The 18,154-nt window shown below is 36.2% G+C and overlaps 2 protein-coding genes across 4 annotated transcripts; one reads left to right on the forward strand and one right to left on the reverse strand.

The window, feature by feature from the left end:
* Positions 1 to 446: 446 nt before the first annotated feature.
* On the reverse strand, positions 447 to 4,814 carry LOC122313076 (probable NADH dehydrogenase [ubiquinone] 1 alpha subcomplex subunit 12). Its single transcript, XM_043127802.1, has 5 exons — positions 4,680 to 4,814; positions 3,682 to 3,708; positions 2,031 to 2,119; positions 871 to 980; positions 447 to 802 (listed from the first exon to the last, which is right to left on the reverse strand). Exons 1-5 carry the CDS (start codon positions 4,769 to 4,771, stop codon positions 647 to 649), a joined length of 474 nt encoding a protein of 157 aa, XP_042983736.1. The 5' UTR covers positions 4,772 to 4,814; the 3' UTR covers positions 447 to 646.
* Positions 4,815 to 4,972: 158 nt separating this feature from the next.
* LOC122313075 (ERAD-associated E3 ubiquitin-protein ligase HRD1B-like) lies at positions 4,973 to 13,844 on the forward strand. 3 transcript variants are annotated; one of them, XM_043127799.1, is made up of 8 exons: positions 4,973 to 5,128; positions 5,804 to 6,348; positions 7,615 to 7,791; positions 9,106 to 9,255; positions 9,336 to 9,541; positions 10,178 to 10,325; positions 12,598 to 12,889; positions 13,215 to 13,844. In XM_043127799.1, the coding sequence occupies exons 2-8, from the start codon at positions 5,816 to 5,818 to the stop codon at positions 13,374 to 13,376; spliced, it is 1,668 nt and encodes a 555-aa protein (XP_042983733.1). In that variant the 5' UTR covers positions 4,973 to 5,128; positions 5,804 to 5,815; the 3' UTR covers positions 13,377 to 13,844. The 3 variants fall into 3 exon arrangements, with proteins under 3 accessions (XP_042983733.1, XP_042983734.1, XP_042983735.1); XM_043127800.1 differs by lacking the exon at positions 4,973 to 5,128 and adding an exon at positions 5,226 to 5,392; XM_043127801.1 differs by lacking the exons at positions 4,973 to 5,128; positions 5,804 to 6,348 and adding an exon at positions 6,433 to 6,587.
* Positions 13,845 to 18,154: the final 4,310 nt, after the last annotated feature.

Below are 18,154 nucleotides of genomic sequence, written 5' to 3' on the forward strand. Positions count from 1 at the left end.
GGGAGTCCAATCTACATTGAAAGTTAGCAGGCTGTTGCCGCTGGACCAACTTTTTATTTCTGTATTTTAGTTGATCTTCTGGACAAAGTCTTACCCTATTATTTCCTTTCACTAGAAATTGGACTATCGGATGCCTAAATACTATGAGCTTAGTCTCCTCATACAGCAAATTATGTTTCATTGGCACTTTGTTTATCTAGCTAAGTCTTCTCAGCAGACATACAAAACCTTTCCTCAACCAAGATTAAGAAAAGGAAAACAAGGAACACAGAAGGAATCCACAATGACTTGCTCTATTCTTACCATGGAACAAATTAGCCATTTATTTCCATAGTCTACAACCTCGCACCTTTATAAAAAAGCACACACGCGGATGTATATTTGTCTTCAGTTGAAAATATACTTTTTTTTTTTTATATCCTTGGATGTCCGGGCAAAGTTGAAAATAGACTCAACAACACATGTCGATCAGCTCCATTAGTCAGAAAATGAAGTAAGATAGTTCACTGTCTTCTTCAAATGAAACAGGTGCAAAAGTTTCAAACCTTCCAAATGGTCAAGACATTTATTCAGGAATACAGGAGCAAGCAAACCCCCAAAGATTTCCAGGTTTTACGGGGAAAATGTTTTGTATCGAAGGAATAGCTTAAGACTTTGTGGGTTGCCATGATTGGTACCTGCTCCAGTCTCTCTGTCCTGGATTAAGCGCATGTCCCTTGGAATGGTAAATATATTCATCACCCTCTCCAGAAAAGTTTTGCTTGTGCTCAATCCCATACCTCTTTGGTTTTAGCATTAAAAGCTGAAAAAATGCATGCTTGGTTAAGTACGTCTCCATACAATCTATCTTGTGAAGTAAAAAGGACTTGCCTCATCCCCAGTGTGATCGGTTATGTAGTGGAGCCAACCATGCCATTCTGCTGGCACCTGAGAAGCATTGTAGCGACCCTTCTCTGCATATTCCACCCACCTATGTCGCCCTACAAAATTCCCCACAAAATCACAAGCTGTAGAAATGCATCAAGCAATAACATAGACTTTGGTAACCTATAAATGCTGGTATGCTTCAAATGCCTTTTTTATATGTAAGTAAAAGTAAAACTTTATTAATAGAAAAAGGCATAGCCCAAATACACAGGAAGTATACACAGAATATGCCTAAATAACACTAAGCACTAATGATGGAGGTATGCTTCAAATGCTTGTACAAAAAGATGCGAAGTTTCTTTATTACAGTATTAAATAAGCTCGTGTTGACAGCGATAGCTCTCCCCAAATACATGCACACCTAGATAATGCCGATGTTTCTGTATGATCTATGGGTTAAGGCATCATCCTGTAGGATAATTGCAAGCAACAGAGTAATTGCTCAAATTTCATACCCCGACTGCTTTTCTCAGTTTCTTTCAAGGAGATCAAAGAAGCTTTAGTCCTAATACAATGGAAAAGGAACATATCCACAGTGATGGAATAGATGTTTACCATAAGAATGGTAATGTTGATACAGAGCTATAAAGAATATAAACTGCTTAAATTGGCTGCAAAATTATTAATAGCACATAATAGATAGCATATTTCCCAATAAACCAAACAGGTTGAGAAATGGCTCCGTTTTTGGATGACCTCCAAATACCACAGATGACACTATGCAAAGAATCCACATTCATGGCATAGCCAAATGCACAGATGACCCTTTCATTCAAGTGGATGGGAAAAAAAAATTCATGCTGAAATCTAAATTAGGTAACAAATAATAAAAAGACTAAATGCATGGCTCTTTCTTGCATCTGATTTCAGGTTAGTAACATAATAAAAAAAAAATGAATATGTGAGCTTCACAGGTTTGGGGCATATATATCCATGACATGACACAACATAACAACACCAGAAACAATCAGAACAAACCCATAATAACTGTACAGGTATCATAACTACACTAAATGTTATTGCAGTTTCCTCAGTATCTCCAGTGGTAATAATACCGCAATAGCAAGAAAGTACATAACTGAAAAACTAAGAGAAACACTAACCACATTGAACATCAAGGTTCTCATAATACTTGTTACCAAATTTATCAACACCCACAAGCTTCGCCCCTATATTGTGGATTTTGGTTTGCCTGAATCCATTAAGTTTAAAAAAAAAAAAAATCAGAGTTGCTGGAGATAATGACCTGTATTTTAATACAATTATATCATTTGACACATAGAATAAGAGAAGAAGCAATATAAAAATGACAGCAATTGACAATGAGTTCTCAGGCTTCGTGTGGAGGATATAAAGAAAAAAGATAAAGACAACATTTTCAAAATAGATTTCACAAATGTAAAAGAAGACATAGTAGTCCATTTACTTATAAAAAAAATGTAAAAGAAGGCATAGAACTGCTGACAAGAACACATGGTGAAACTATGTCAAACAACTATGAAATCCTAGCACAAAATGGACAAGCTGCCTAACCCGTGATTTCTCCTCATTCGTTAAGGCGGTTCATTGTTCATACAACCAACAACCACGTTCTTATTATAATGAACAATATCATATTGTATTTCAATCCTAAGATTGCTCTCGTGACAACTATTCTTGAACTAAACTTTGAAGAATCCTTATATTCCAAAACTGCTCAGACAACCTTTCCAGGTAGCACCATCCAAATAATGGAACTTATCAAGAGGCCAAGCATCTAAAGACTGAAATTCATAAATGAAATGTAGGGCAATATAAAATAAATAAGAAATAAATCATTTTTCTTGTCAAGAAAGCTTCTTTCAAAAAGTTCTTTGACTCATATGAAGATTCAGCTCCCGCCATAACCCATGTGATAACGAGGGTGCATCACCAGGTCTTAGGTTCAAAAACTTCAAATCACTGTTGCAAATGCACTATAGGCCAGGGAAATTCAGACAATAATGCTTCTTGGTCAAAATGATCCATTGTAAACAAACATGAAATAAGTAGTCTGATCAAGGTGTTCCCAACAAAGATAAAAATAGAAAACCATATTGAAAAAGAAAGTATTCTATAAGTACTTTATTTAGGGTTGGATTTCTCCAAATGACTAACTAGATCACATCCCCCATCCTCAATTGTGAAGACCTAACCACTTGCTTTTTTCTAGTGATTTTTAATCTACAGTCAAAATATGGCAACCAATATTGTACAATACTTTCCTCAACATTTTATAATTTCTATTTGAAATTATAACATCTAATGCAACTTGGAATATGAAAAGTATAGTAAGGTATTATTATGAGAATCAAACAAAATTTTCCTGACACAGTTCGTTGCTCCACTAAGCACAACAATCCAAGAAAATTTCAAACCACATCTAGGTTTATACTCCAAAAAAGATTAGTCAAGGTTATAGTTGAAGTTCTCTGGAATCATTATAAAGCCTAGGTCCACCTAGTAAGGAACCAATGTAAGACTAGACACTCAATGTACCCTTATCACATCTATTAACCTCTATCATACTTCTTCCCCCCGATGTGGAACTTAGTGGGGCATTACATAAAAATTATAAGCAATGATCATTCAATTGGCAGATCTCTACTTAAGAAATATTTGTAGCTAGTGAAACTTAGGAGATGAACAAACATTGTGGATGGGGGATTGCTAAATCCTTTAATTAAGAAAATAAATAAATAAATTTTATAATAAAAGTCCCGTAAGTTAACTCACAAAAGGTTTCCATCCGGAAGGCATTTCCTGCAAAATAAAAAATAACATACGAAATCAGTCAATGATTTCAAAGATGAATATTACAAGGGAAGCAATTAAACAGCCAATCAAATAATTTAAACAAGCATCTCAAGGAAGAATGCGGCCTGAAGAATAGAACAAACTTGATGAGATAATCACCACTCAGTGATAATCAATTATGTTGATTCACTACCAGATGATCTCTACATCCACAAACAAATAAGATAACCAGAGTCATTCGACAGGCCTCCATTGGTTGTGCATAGAATTGTGTGCAAGATTGCAAGTAAAAATTTACATTTTAAGGTTTCAAATCCTTGATTCCCAGGAATTGAAATGCTTACTCACAGCCAGAAAGCACTATAAAGTTACAATATTTTTATGTTTCATGGGCTCCAAAAAATAACACAAAGCTTCAAATACTAGTTTCTTTTAATACCCTGCATTTTCTAAGCAAGCAAAAAATAAATGGCAGACTAAGAAAATTTTACTCATCCGGTTTATCATTTTTCCGCTATATTTTAGTTTCTTTTCCAATGATTTCCCAGCAAGAAAAAGCTACTCATGCAGGAGACCAATTTCTCCATTCACGCACCCAAAGTTTCGTAGCTGAGAAAATGCCGGGAAAAAACAAAGCTGACCGAGGTTTCCAATCAAAGGAGCTTCTTTCACGGTTCAATTTCTATAATTTACCCACAAAATTAATCACCAACACAAAAAGCCGAATTCTTATTCTCAACCTGTTCCGGCAACAGAAACAGAAACCATATCCGCCAAAAGGTAAAGGCAGAGCAAGACCCAGATATTTCACATATAACAAAATGGATAGATCTGAAAACAAACAGATATTGGATTGGTACTGACAAATAGAAAGAGAGGATTTTCAGAAAATGAAGCTAACGATGAGACCTTTGTCACGGAAACTAAAGAGAGAAATCCTTACGCAATAGGATTAGAGAAAAGAATGAAACACTTACAAGTAGCCTTCTTCCTTGAGCTCTCTCAAGAAGTTGCCCACTCCTTTCTCCCTGATCCCCTTCATCGCGTTCTTCACTACCGACCACGCCATCTCTCTCTGTGTCTCGCTCGCTCGTATTTTCTTTGCGAGCGTAGCATTTAGAAAATTGAGTGACTACCGCAAATGGGCCGATTCGGTTATGGGCTGGAAGTTCCTGCCAGGGTCCGGCCCATCTTACATCAATCCAAAATATGTATTATGTACTACACTGACTTCGGAGTTCGGAGTGAGTCCAGGGTCGAGTCTCCCGGATCCGGGTTCAGATATGGCTTTAGCATTTACGTGGCAGTTTCTAATTGGCTAAATATACGTCACGCTAAGGCCCCCTTCTCTGTTTGAATTGAATCGAATAAATAAGTGGACATGAGATCTTCGTCCCGATCTGGAGAAGAACGGTGCTTTCTTTAGGTAACTCAATATATTAAATTTACGTTTATTTTGTTGTTATAATCTGGTTGTTTGATTTCTAAATATATTGAATTTGAGATAAGCTTTTCTTGTGTAGGGTTCGTGTTCTCTGAAAATTCCTGAGTTAGAACTCGATTTAGGGTTTTGTGGATGCGTGTGGTTATTGAAAAACTGAAAGAAAGGGAACAACCAAATACTAGAAAGATTTGGGGGTTTTCTGCTTCGTGTTGATGCCATGGATTTTAATTGGTTTCGAGCTATTATGTATGAGCTTTGAAATTACTTTAAAAAAGAATGTATGAGCTTTGATATTGTTTCTATTTTGGATCTTCCAAGTCTCAAGTGTTATTTTCATTAACATTATTTCGCCTCGCTCAATTTTCCTGTACTTTCTTAGCTACCAAACAGCGTGATCTAATTTTGATGCATGATTTGAAGCTCTCCTGGTGACGCCATTAGGTTTAAAACAATTTTCCTGGCACCGTATCCGTCTTTTGAATTGCTATTTTTTGCTCGTTTCAGGGTTTTTTAGTTTGCTTCACAAATCATCTCTATTACCTTGACTGACACGTTTGAAATCACACCAAGGAAATATAGTTTTGTGTAAAATGTCAGGGTATTTTATTTGCTTTTGTATATTGGTTAAGTTATTAATCAAATGATATGGTTGAACAGTGTCAGAGGAAAATGATGAGGCTGCATTCTTATGCTGGGCTTAGTTTAATTGCGACTCTGGCGGTGGTATACCATGCATTTAACAGTAGAGGCCAGTTTTATCCGGCCATGGTTTATTTGTCAACCTCTAAGATCAGCTTGGTGCTCCTTCTCAACATGGGCCTGGTCATTATGTGTATCATGTGGCAGTTGACGAAACAGGTGTTCCTTGGTTCACTCAGAGAAGCAGAGATTGAGAGGCTAAATGAGCAGTCATGGAGGGAGGTCATGGAAATCTTATTTGCCATCACTATTTTCCGGCAGGACTTTTCTGTTACATTTCTTGCTATGGTCACGGCTCTATTGCTAATCAAGGCTTTGCATTGGTTAGTTCAGAAGAGGGTTGAGTACATTGAGACTACTCCATCAGTACCCATCATATCTCATATTCGGATTGTTTCTTTTATGGGGTTTCTCCTTCTTCTGGATAGTCTCTTCTTATACAATAATATAAAGTTTTTGATGAAGGAAAAGAAGGCGTCAGTTTCAGTCTTCTTTTCATTTGAGTAAGTTATCTGACTTTATACTTCTTTGTTATTCTTTTCAGTTCCATTGATTTATGCTTAGTAAAGCCTTGCGTTGCATTGCACGCTCATGATTAGTGAAGCCGTTTTTGCTAATCAAGATTGGTAAAGCCTTTTTATCTGGTCATCATTTCAAGTGCGATTCCCATTTATGTCAATTGGAACTGGAAATGTGCATGCTTTAATGGAACGAATTGCTGCGGATGAGGAAATATGTAAATGTAAGTTCTGGTTATGCTTAAACTTTTTACCAAAGGCTTAGAAGTAGTATGGCCTCTTCACATAAGATGGTTGGTGCAGGATATAACATAACTAGTAGAGGTACCTATGAAAAGAACTAGTAGAATTTTGAAGAAACTCTAAAGCTTAACTGAGATGAACCATTTGGATTTATCATCAGATTCAGGGGATCCGATAGAATCTGAATTCAAAACCAGGGATACCTTAGAAAGATCAATCTGACAAAAGAAGGATGACCAATTCTCTGATATTGGCAAAATTTTGGGAGGCAGACTCAAGAAACCACAGCTAACCACATGTTCTAGAACAAGGTTTGCTTAACATGTATGAAGAGAAAACTCAATGCTCATTCAGTTTTGGCACAAAAATTTTTTTACCAGGTATCAAGGATTTTTTCTACAAGATATCAAGGTTTTTTGCTACAAGAGATCAAGGTTTATATAGCCTATTTTAGCAACAATCAAAATATGGTTTTTTAGTACTTGTGTTCTATTTAAAAAAATTTGAGAAATACTCCAAATGGGTACTTGTTGAACTCTTAGTGCATAACTTGCAATCAACCAATGCTCAGAAAACCCCAAAAAATGTTGAAGAGGAACTCCTTCTTATTAATAACAAAGAAGGTGGTAAGGATCATTTAATTGTTGCAAAATTGTCAAATTGCCATTTCGATATAATTGCTGCATGCCTTCTTCTGTGCGGTCAAATTGATTCAAGATTATCAGTTAAATTTGTAACTTTATTGATGCAAATTTCCATTTTGATGTGATTGCTCGACATTACTCTCTCCTTCCAAATGTGAACCTGGATCCTATTTCCATAACCAGTTACATATTTGACTAATTTCTATGGGCCTTCCACTATGTGAAATCTTTTACCTATTTTTTTCTCATCCATTATGCATATCATGTGCATTTGAAAATTTTCTGTTGCCACATGAGTTATTAGTATATCCAATTGCAGTTCATTTGCTCATATATCATCGATGCCTGTTACTTTGTACCACAGGTACATGATACTGGCGACAACAACAGTTTCAACATTTCTAAAATACGTATTCTATGTCATTGACATGCTTATGGAGGGACAGTGGGAAAGGAAGCCTGTCTACACATTTTACTTGGAAATTATCCGAGACTTGCTTCACCTGTCTATGTACTTGTGCTACTTCCTTGTGATTTTCATGTAAGTCATTTACTTACCCATTTATTTATCTACTCACCCACACTTAAAATCTACACATTGTCTTGTACATGCACATAAGTGTTCCTAGATTAATTGTGTGCGCAGACGCATACACCTTTTATTCTATCGAACCATACTCAAAGGCACATACATCCACTCAGGACTATGGTAACATATTACTACATGGTTGCACAGGGTTAACATGTAAATTGAATTAGGATTTTACCATGTATGGTTATGCTTATGCATAAATGAAGAAAAGGTCGGTACATCTACAACTTTACGTACTGAGCAATAATGATGTGTTTTTGCAGTATCCTGATCAATAGTGTCTCCACCTTATAGTTATAAGCATATATTCTATGAACTTTGCTACTCATCATCCCCACACACTACACAACACACTTGGTTTTATTCTTCTTAAACTAATTGAATTCTTCTACTCATCATCCATACACCACACATTTGGTAAAAGAAAAAAAAAAAATTAAAGTAAAACAAAGTGTAGTATGTGGTGTGTGGTGTGTGGGGATGATGAATAGAATTTTTCATATTCTAGACTCGTTCTTGTAGTAATCCCTAGGAGTAGGGGATTATCTAAAGTGGGTGAATGTCAGCCTTAACTCAAATTCCAATAGTGAGATTAGTATGCTTGAGCTTAATTTGAACTCGGCTAGGCTGGGATCTCTTAGATGTGATGAGGGACCTTGTACGCTATCTTGCCCTAATGATAAAAGTTACCATGACTGTTGTGCTGGCTATTTTAGAATCAATTTGAGATGTATGTTGGAACGATGATTTTTGCGCAAGAGAGTAAAACCTTAGGTAGTGGGTGGCAGCTTGGGTTTTAATTTCCATGGTTAAGGTAGTTATAAATAACAGGATATGCTCCCTTTTGTTTACTTAGAGAATTACTTCCTTGCTCCATTGACAACTTAAACTCAAACATAGTGGTCCAATACATTTTCCAAATGTTCAATCGCTATTTGGCTATGGCAGATTTATGCATTTGTACCAGTAAGTGCATCAAAATGGCAAAAGTCCAAAATATTCATGCCTGTTATATGTTCCATTTTTCTTTTCATTGTTATCCACTCCATTGCTAGGTTCTTTTCATGTGATTCTTGTTTAGATGATATCATAGATCTTTTGCATTATAATTTTTACGGTTGACCTAAATTTTAGTTAGTTTTGTTTTGCCCTGATTTGTTGATATTGTTGAATATTGCCTCTTGTTTATTTTAACCTTAATTACATTTATATATCATGGGCTATATCATATATGTGACTCTGACTTTGAGTTGGTCTCTGTAGGAACTATGGTGTGCCTTTGCACTTAATACGAGATCTCTATGAAACGTTTAGAAATTTCAGGATTCGTCTTGTTGATTTCATTCGTTATCGAAAGATCACTTCAAACATGAATGATCGATTTCCAGATGCAACACCAGAAGAACTCAATGCGTGAGTTTTATATTTCCATAGTGTTTATGTTTGTGATACTTGGACACTGGTATTTTAAATTTTTCCTGATGGGTATGCAGAAGTGATGTAACATGCATCATTTGTCGTGAAGAGATGATGACGGCCAAGAAACTAATTTGTGGACATCTATTTCATGTGCATTGCCTCCGGTCATGGTTAGAGCGACAGCATACTTGTCCTACTTGCAGAGCCCTAGTTGTACCACCCGAAAATGGAACAAATACAGCTGCAGGGCATGGATCTCGGTCAGATGCTAATCAGCAAGGTAGGTACATAACTACTACTGATGTGATTGGGGTGAAATGATTTTGACAAATTGCTGCACGAAAACTGTGAATTGTGTATTTCTTTCCGTATCGTATTATGAGCAAGTCATTCCCTTTACTGCCCATTTTGACCTTGTGGAATCGTTGGAAATTATCAAGGAGCGGTAGCTTCTTAACCAAAGAGGAACAAAAAAAGAAAGCAACCAGATTGCTTCAGTCCTTCCTTTGCTTGTAATTATTCAATGTTCAGATCTTCTCTTTGCACACAAACTTGACTAAAAAAACTAGTCTAGGTGATGATCTGCAGTAATGAGATGTGGTACCTGTATCACTCTGGCATGAATGCTGTTTATGTGAATTTGTTGTGATAGAATCATTGTTCCTTACTATATATTTTCAAATTCTCTTGTGGTTATGTTTTAATAAGTCACAAGTGTGAATATTCTAGCTTCAGTGATATCGTCCTTTGTTTTGATTCCTGCAGTTGTTTGAACTTTTGGAATGGACTTCTTTATTGTAATATACTTCTACTATCAAAAATAAAAGAGTATTTCACTACACAATTTTTCCCTCATTCAGTGAAGCTGGCTTGATATCTTGGAAAGACATTGACAATCTATTTTAACTGGGAACAGGGACAGGCACAGGAAGTACGTCTGCTCAGGGTAGTGGGGTGGCAGGTGATAATTTGAGCCAGCATCAAACAAGACTCCAAGCTGCTGCTGCAGCTGCCTCAATATATGAGAAATCTTATGTTTATCCTTCTGCAAATACGCTAGTATGGTATGCACCTTTGTGCTACAATTTTATCTTCTTCTTCTTTTTTTAATTTGGTTCAATTTGTCTGTTGGCATTAGGCTGGGCAAAACCTCCGCTGACTCAACTCTAGCCAATGCCCACTCTGCTGGAATTTCGGAATTCGGAGTCCAAGTCAGAGTTGCTCCGGAAAAATTGATCGGAGTCGGAGTCGGAGTTGGAGCTGATATCAGCTCTGAACTCCAACTCCGATCATATTTTTCAGACCAAATCCCTGCTGCGATCTTTGCTATTTGTTCACTATCTCCCCCCCTCCCGCTGCCTTAACTTTACCATTTGCTTCTCCGAACAAAGAAAGAAAAGTCTATATTTTTATTAGCTCGTTTTCCCGTGTATGTAAATCTGTCTGAACCAACTTTATTTAAAACCAACTTTATCGAATTTGCTAATTCCTTTTTACGAGGTTGCTTTTTATCTAAACCAATTGTCTTTCTTCCTAACCAACTTTATCAAGTTTGCTTTTTACATGCTTTCATTGCTTGTGCTTCAAATCACCATCGTTTTCTCCTTTTTCCCTCTTTGTTTTTTTTGGCGATATGTGGTTCTAGGGTGAGTGTACATGTCCAGTCTTATAGCCCGGGAGTGTTAGCTTCGAGGTACCAATCCAACACTCGTTCTTTTTCATCGATGGCTTAACTTTTCCTTTTTGACTGATTAATTTATTTGATTCAAACCCCAAGGGGTTGGCCCAAGTAGTGAAGGCATTGGTCTTGGGGTATCACTCCCTTCAAGGTCCAAGGTTCAACACCTCATAGGTGTAAACAATCCTTTGGGACCTCACCTCTTGGTAAAAAGCCAACGATTTAACCAATTCTGTGTAAGAAAATTTTCAAGAGCGGTGCATGGAACTGGGATTTACTTTGTAAGGTGGATCCGAAGGGCCGTTACCCGACATTAAAAAAAATTAAAAATGAAATTAAAAAATATATATGTTTGATTCGGATACAGTGCACACACACACACACACACACACATATATATTAATCAGTTTTTGAAACTAGGTTTCTCAGTATTCGAGATCCTCTTCAACCATGGCAGTTTACAAGTTTATCAGAGGGTAATTCTGAATCTTTGTTTTGTCCGTCTCAACTCCTCTGACACCGAGTCTCCTCCCATTTTCTTTCTACTTTTATGGAGTCATCTTTCAAGGATGATACACTCCTTCTCAAGGCTCCATATCATCGTGGTGGCTTTAGCAGCGTCGACATGCCATTGTTTGATGGCGGTGGCCGACTAAGCCATCTCTCCCTCCCTCCCTCCCAAAAGTCAAGAGTTGGAGTTCAGAGTTGAGCTTTCCAACTCCGACGAGCACAGCCCTAGTTGGCATGGCTTGTGTACTGTAAGGGGCTGGGGTAGGTGGGTGTGAGCAAGAGTATGCTTCTGATCTGGATCATGCAAATTTGAACATTGGATGCTTGAACTCTCAAAGGACAAATATGACAACAATAACATGTTTGTTAATTATGCCTTTAAATTTTCCTACTTTAGGATAGTTTAAGAAATAGTGCACTATTATTCATGTGGTATATACATAAAGTTTTGGAGTGGGTCGGTCCAGTCACTTCTACCACTGTTTGGCTTAGTTGGCCTCTTGTGGGTTGCCAAACAGAGTAATATGGAAATCTGAATATATACATATATATATATATTTTCTATTTACTTATAAAAGAAAAAAAAAATTAATGATGGGGAACCTCCCCACTGCAGAGCCCTTAGGCCTCATCCATGGAACCTAAACCCCCGGGGAGACTAGCACAGCAACCCACCACCATGGCCACCCACTTAAATTGCAATTTGATCCCAGGGAGAATTGAACCTGTGGCATGGGGCTCATGCACGCAAGTTCGCCCTTACCACTTGGGCTACCCACAGGTGGGTTCATATATACATGTATATGAAAGGCTTGAAGCTAGCCTAGGATTTAGAGGTTGTTCCAGATTTTTAGATGTTCTAGATTGCGCACTTAGTCCCCCTTTTCTCCTCTTTACTGTTTCACCGGTTCAGATTTTAAAGGAAGTGGTGCAGAGAGTGATCTTAGATAGGACAGAATGCTGGAAAAAAGATTCGTGTGGATGATGGTTACCCTGATTAGTTAAAAAGGGATCCATAGAGCCAACACCAATTTACTTCGGATTAGGACTTAGTTGATTTGATTTAAAATTGAGTTTTAGGACCAACTGTTCCACCTGTCCAATTGGTTGGTTTAGCCTTTAAAATAAATGTGTACTCTTGTTTGCAGGTCCCCTGGATATGCTGTACTTCCTCAGGTTCAAAGAACTTCAGCTGATTCTGCCAACTCTGCTGCCAGGGAATCCAGTGGAGAAGAAGCTTCCATTGGACAACAAGAACCACAGTTCACAACCTCTGGCGGACCTGCAAAGTCATCCTCTCCCCAATATCCACACTGTATATTTGTTCCTTTTCAGGCACCTGGAACCAATGTGACTTTTGTAGAGAGGTCTGGCGACAATCTAAATATACCAGACTTGCAGTTGGAAGCTCAGAAACAATTTCTTAGACATCAGATTGTGGTAAAATCGAAAGTGTGTTGTAATTATCATTAATGGTTTATACATGGGATGTAAATATATGTTAGTTGATATCGTGCATAAAACTTTGAGGAAGTGCCCACATATGCATATCAGCAGGCGGGACATGCATATCTTATCAAACCCTGATAAACTTGGGCGCCAGCCTTCTACTTCCTCCTACTAGTTGCGATACATGACCGCCCTCAAATTTAGTTATAGATTGGTTTTCTTGAGCCTTTAATTCATATTTTTTGCACTTTCAAGATAAACTAAAAGCACTTGATTCTGTTGTAATGCTGTGGTTATACTGCCCCTTCTCGTGCAGGTAATGCAAAATCAGCTCCAACTTCTGCAGAAGCCAAAAGTTGAGGAAAACACGGACGTTGGTTCAACAACAACATCAGATAACAAAGGAAAGAATGTTGCAACAACATCATCTGTCTCAGACTGTGGCCGTCATGGGGAGATTGAAGAGGCTGATGTATAACCTTCAGATACATATAGATGTAATGCAAGTAGACTGCAGAATGTTGATACAGGAAAAATGGAAGATGCATTCCAGAGTTGCTTCCGTAAGGGCGGTTGATGTTACTGTCGATGTAGGAGGTCCCCTACTTTTTGAGTTTATTGATTTTTAGATCATGAACATTGAATATCAAAAGAGCATCCGTTACAAATGTCTAACTTGCGCCAAATTTTTTTTGGCTCTGATGTGAAAATTGTGCCTGGCCGCTAGTGCGGACAAATGCATGTATCTTGTTCTCTGTCTCTATCTCTGATTCGTTGAGTTCTTGTAGGAAATCGGATAAGACGTTGCTTTCTTATATGCGTCTGGTACAAACTGCAAGCAAGTAGTTGTGTCCATACCCAGATCTTAGTAAATAATAATGCTACTTTCCATCTTGTATATTGTATTGTCAGTCACCTTAATTGATGTGATAGATTTTGAGGAACAGTGATCTCTCTTGGCGGAAATGTTTTGATGATTTTGTGGGTTTTTGTTCTGGAACTTGTATTATGTCTTTCTGAAACAAGTTCAGATTTCTGTCTATTATGTCCTTGAACCTTTCATATTATCAGTCATTTGACCCTCAGTTTGAGGGATTTCGTTCGTTGAAACTGGATCCAATCCGAGCTGCATACCGATAGAATAAAATACCTTTAGCCTAGAGCTTAAATTTTTCCTCTTTCATTCTTCCCACTCGGATCTAAATCCTTGTTTGGATATTGAGAAGTTGAGTTTTGCAACTTTTGTTTTAAGTTGTGTACGGGGTTTGTATCTTGTTCTCCATTTGATGGCGGAGTAAAGATGCACGAGTATGAAAGTCTTTCTATTTGTATGGTTGTAGAATGATAAAAGCTAAAAATTAAAAAAAAAAAAATGAGTGTTGTAGCCAAAGAGATTAGCAAAAATAATCTCACAAACGCGTATGGTTTTGTGTGATCAGTTAGATTTTTATAAAATGATTGTACAATCTGATATTTAGCAACATCAGTTTGTGGGACCATGCTGCTGAGGAGGTCAATTTCATCAATAATGGTAGACAGAAAAAACCATACGGTGCAGTCTGTTTGGTAGAAACACCGTCTCCCCCGCAATGCATGCTTAATTGGAGCATATGGTCCTTGCTGACGAAAGACAACCAAATAAAGAAGAATAAATGAGAAAATGGGAGGTAGAAAAGGAGAGAAGAAGAAGCAAGCTATGAGGAAGAGAGAGAGAAGAAACATGATTGCTACAAAGCCTCTACATTCATACCATACACGTTTTATTTTTTATTTTTATTTTTATTAAATTAATTGAGTTCTTCTACTTATTATCCCTACACCACATACTTATTAAAAGAAACAAAATTAAAATATATAAAAATTAAAATAGATATTTGGTGTAAGAACGATGAATATAATATTTCAAAAACTGATATCACATAATTCAAAATAAAAATAATAAAACCGGTCTAAAAATAATCAAAATAAACAAAAATAATAATATACTACTACTACTACCACCAATAATAATAATAATAATTCAGCTCTTCTAAGGTTCTATTTGGGTAGTGGAGTGTTCTCGAGATAGTACTATTCATTTTGCATTGACATGGTTGCGTGGCAGTGGAGGTTTATGCATGGTTGTGCTACTTTATCCAGATATATTTGTTAAAACATTGTAGTTCAAACTGATTTTAGTCAAGATAAACTAATCTAATGCAGATGAGAATAATCATATGTTCTCTAAATTTTAGTTAAGATATAACCCTAAGATATTATAGTTTTATGAATTTAGGCATTCCTCCTATTTTCCTTTCTATTCCATTCATCAACGAATTTGCAATATCAAAATTTTGTTTAAATGCATGCAAATATGTTATGAATATGATGGTCATATTCTGTAACATCCCGCTCCTCAGGACTAATAACAATGTCATTTCTAGAAATTCTAGAGAAATTGAAGTGCTACTAACCTTGTCTATAAAAGAAATTTATTCTTAATGAAGCATCAGGTATAAAAATGTTCATAATTTAAAATAAAATATAATTTATTAAAATCTAAAATAGAGTACGTGAAAGCACTTATTAAAAAATTTCAAACTTTGTATTATAATAATCATTAATGTAAAAGCTATGTGCATGATTTAGGCCTTTGTCATGCCTCCCTAGGCGAAGTCTCGTCATGCAGATCCATCATTATAAAGATCCTTACCTGTGATAGTAAATAAAAAATACAAAAATTACTCGAATATTCAATAAGTAGTATATCATGAAGTAAACATAATAAACATACGATTTTCTTGAAATACGTGTGTACTTAATACTTATACTAACACAATGCTTATGACATGTATGATTTTTGTCATCATAATTAATATTGACTTATCCGACTTATCTTAATTATATGATTAGCCAACATACCTTAATCCTATGTGCAAGATTGTGCACCGGCTCCACATACTATACCCTAACTGCATTGGTATCATGCATCTCTTATACTCATTCATTAATTTTATTTAATAACTCGTGTTTTATCTTTCTTATCACTATGCATGTAGAACATATCATGACATAGCTTATAGTAACCATAAATGAAAGCATATCATGATGCATGTAAAATATATATTCACAAGACATTGAAACTGACACCGAAATAGAATAGGATATTATTCTAATGGCTAGTTAAATAGCGGAAGCTAGAGATTGAGATTGGGAAAGTTCGCAAATAAAGATAAACTCTAAAATTAGGGTAACTATAAAACAAATCAATGAAAATCTCTTGAAACCCACAAGCCAAGCTTAAATAGCTAACTAATAATAGTAAAATTGTAATTAAGGTCAAACAATAGAACACGAAATAAGATAACTATGGTTAAAATCTAACCTATGAATATGGAATAAAATTGTTACCAAAGATAAATATTACCATAAAAGAAAATTGACCAAAAATAGAAGAATTAACTAAAATTGATGATTCGAAGGTAAAAAATACTGCTTTTGGGGTCAATAGAGGGCCCTACCAAGCAAAGCCTAGTGACCACTACGTGCGTGTCGAACTTGGATCATATGGACGATTCTAACACATGTAGCCAAAGTTATAGTTAAAATAATGATATTACCAAGTCTCTTCATCCAACTATGCCGCTTTTTGCCCAAATATACCTCCTCTTGCCCAAATCTATATCCTCACATCCAAATCTTAGGAATACTCATCATTGGGTCTAAATCCTCTTGCATTAGTCTCTTCGGGTTGGAAAGAACTCACTCTCGAGTTCACGTTCACGTAAACATCTATGAGTCATGCGTGGACTGCGGTGGTCAACTAGAAGATGCAACCATCATTGACTCTATACTCGGATTTTTTATTTTTAATTTGGACTTGCATACTTACATCATCCTAACCGATTTGAAGATAATTCATCCTCAAATTCTAAATTTTCTTACCTAGGTCTTTTGGATGTCCAAATCCTTCTCTTGTTTTGGATTCCATTCCAACGATCACAACAAAGCTTATATAAATTTGATAAGCACGAAATAAAATAGTATTGAGCATCTTATAGTCTAAAATCAAGTCTCCGCCCCACGTTTTGAATCCCAAAACAATATTTTTTCTCAGAGAACTTGAAAAAAAAATAACTCCTAAATTTCTCGGGGTAGGGTTCCATCGTAGAAAAATGTTCCTTTTCAAAGTCATCTTCCTCAAAGTAGTAATCCCACACAACCTCAAGCAATACATTAACAAAACCTTCATTCTACATAGTACTAGGAAATTCTGGTAAGTCAACTCTGAAGCCTAGGTCTTCGTGTCGTTCCTCCTCGGTGTAACCATCAACGGATTTCATTCCTTGCCTCAATGTATGAGTTTGCTAAAACAAGGCTTGAGTATATCTAAAGGGAAAAAAGTGACGCTTCATCTTCTTTCAGTTGCCACTATTGGCTTTACCTTGTTGCTCTCGAGACCACTTCAACTACTTCAACCAAGCAGACACTCGACCCTTCAGTTTTGATGACGACTAGTTTCACCTTCATACGATCCAAGACATCCTTGTATTCAAAAATATGTTCCATTTCATGCAACCAATCAATGAAGCCCTCTACTTGTAGAGTATTAGAAAATTCTGATAGATCCACTCTGAAGCGTCTCAATCTCGCTTCTTCCTATCACAGTGCTCCCGAAAAGGAGCACGATTGTGACATGGGTTCTCAAAACTAGATTTAGACTCTTGATCATAAGTCTAACTCTCTAGGTTTTGTGCCTCTAGACATTGGGATAATTATGTTATTTGCTTATGCAAATCTGTAATCATTGCATATTGTACATTACGATTGTAGGGAGGGACTTCCTCATTCGGACCCTATCCACGTTGACCACGGCTTCTACAAATAAACTAAAAGCTACGTTTGAAGAAAAACATTATTTCGATGATTTTTCTCAAATGTACTTTTTCAAATAATCCGGAACATAAATTCAAATTTAAAAAAAAAAAAATTGACAATGGGCGAAAATACCTATGATCATAATCCTTAAAAAATCAAATAATTGTCATATTTACCTAAAACAACAATTTTTTTAATTTGTTTCGAGACAAATATAATATGTTTAAAAGTGATTTAAACATATGGTTACCAAACAGTATATAATTTTTTAATAGTATAATTTATTACTTAAGTTTTAAATTATAATTTCTAAAATTATAAATTAGATTTTCCACCGCAATTCTAAACATGAACTAAATAGAAAATAAAGAACGTTAATTTTGTCCTTATATTTTCTAG

The sequence above is a fragment of the Carya illinoinensis genome, chromosome 6, assembly GCF_018687715.1.
Source record: "Carya illinoinensis cultivar Pawnee chromosome 6, C.illinoinensisPawnee_v1, whole genome shotgun sequence".
In the NCBI taxonomy this organism is placed as follows: domain Eukaryota; kingdom Viridiplantae; phylum Streptophyta; class Magnoliopsida; order Fagales; family Juglandaceae; genus Carya; species Carya illinoinensis.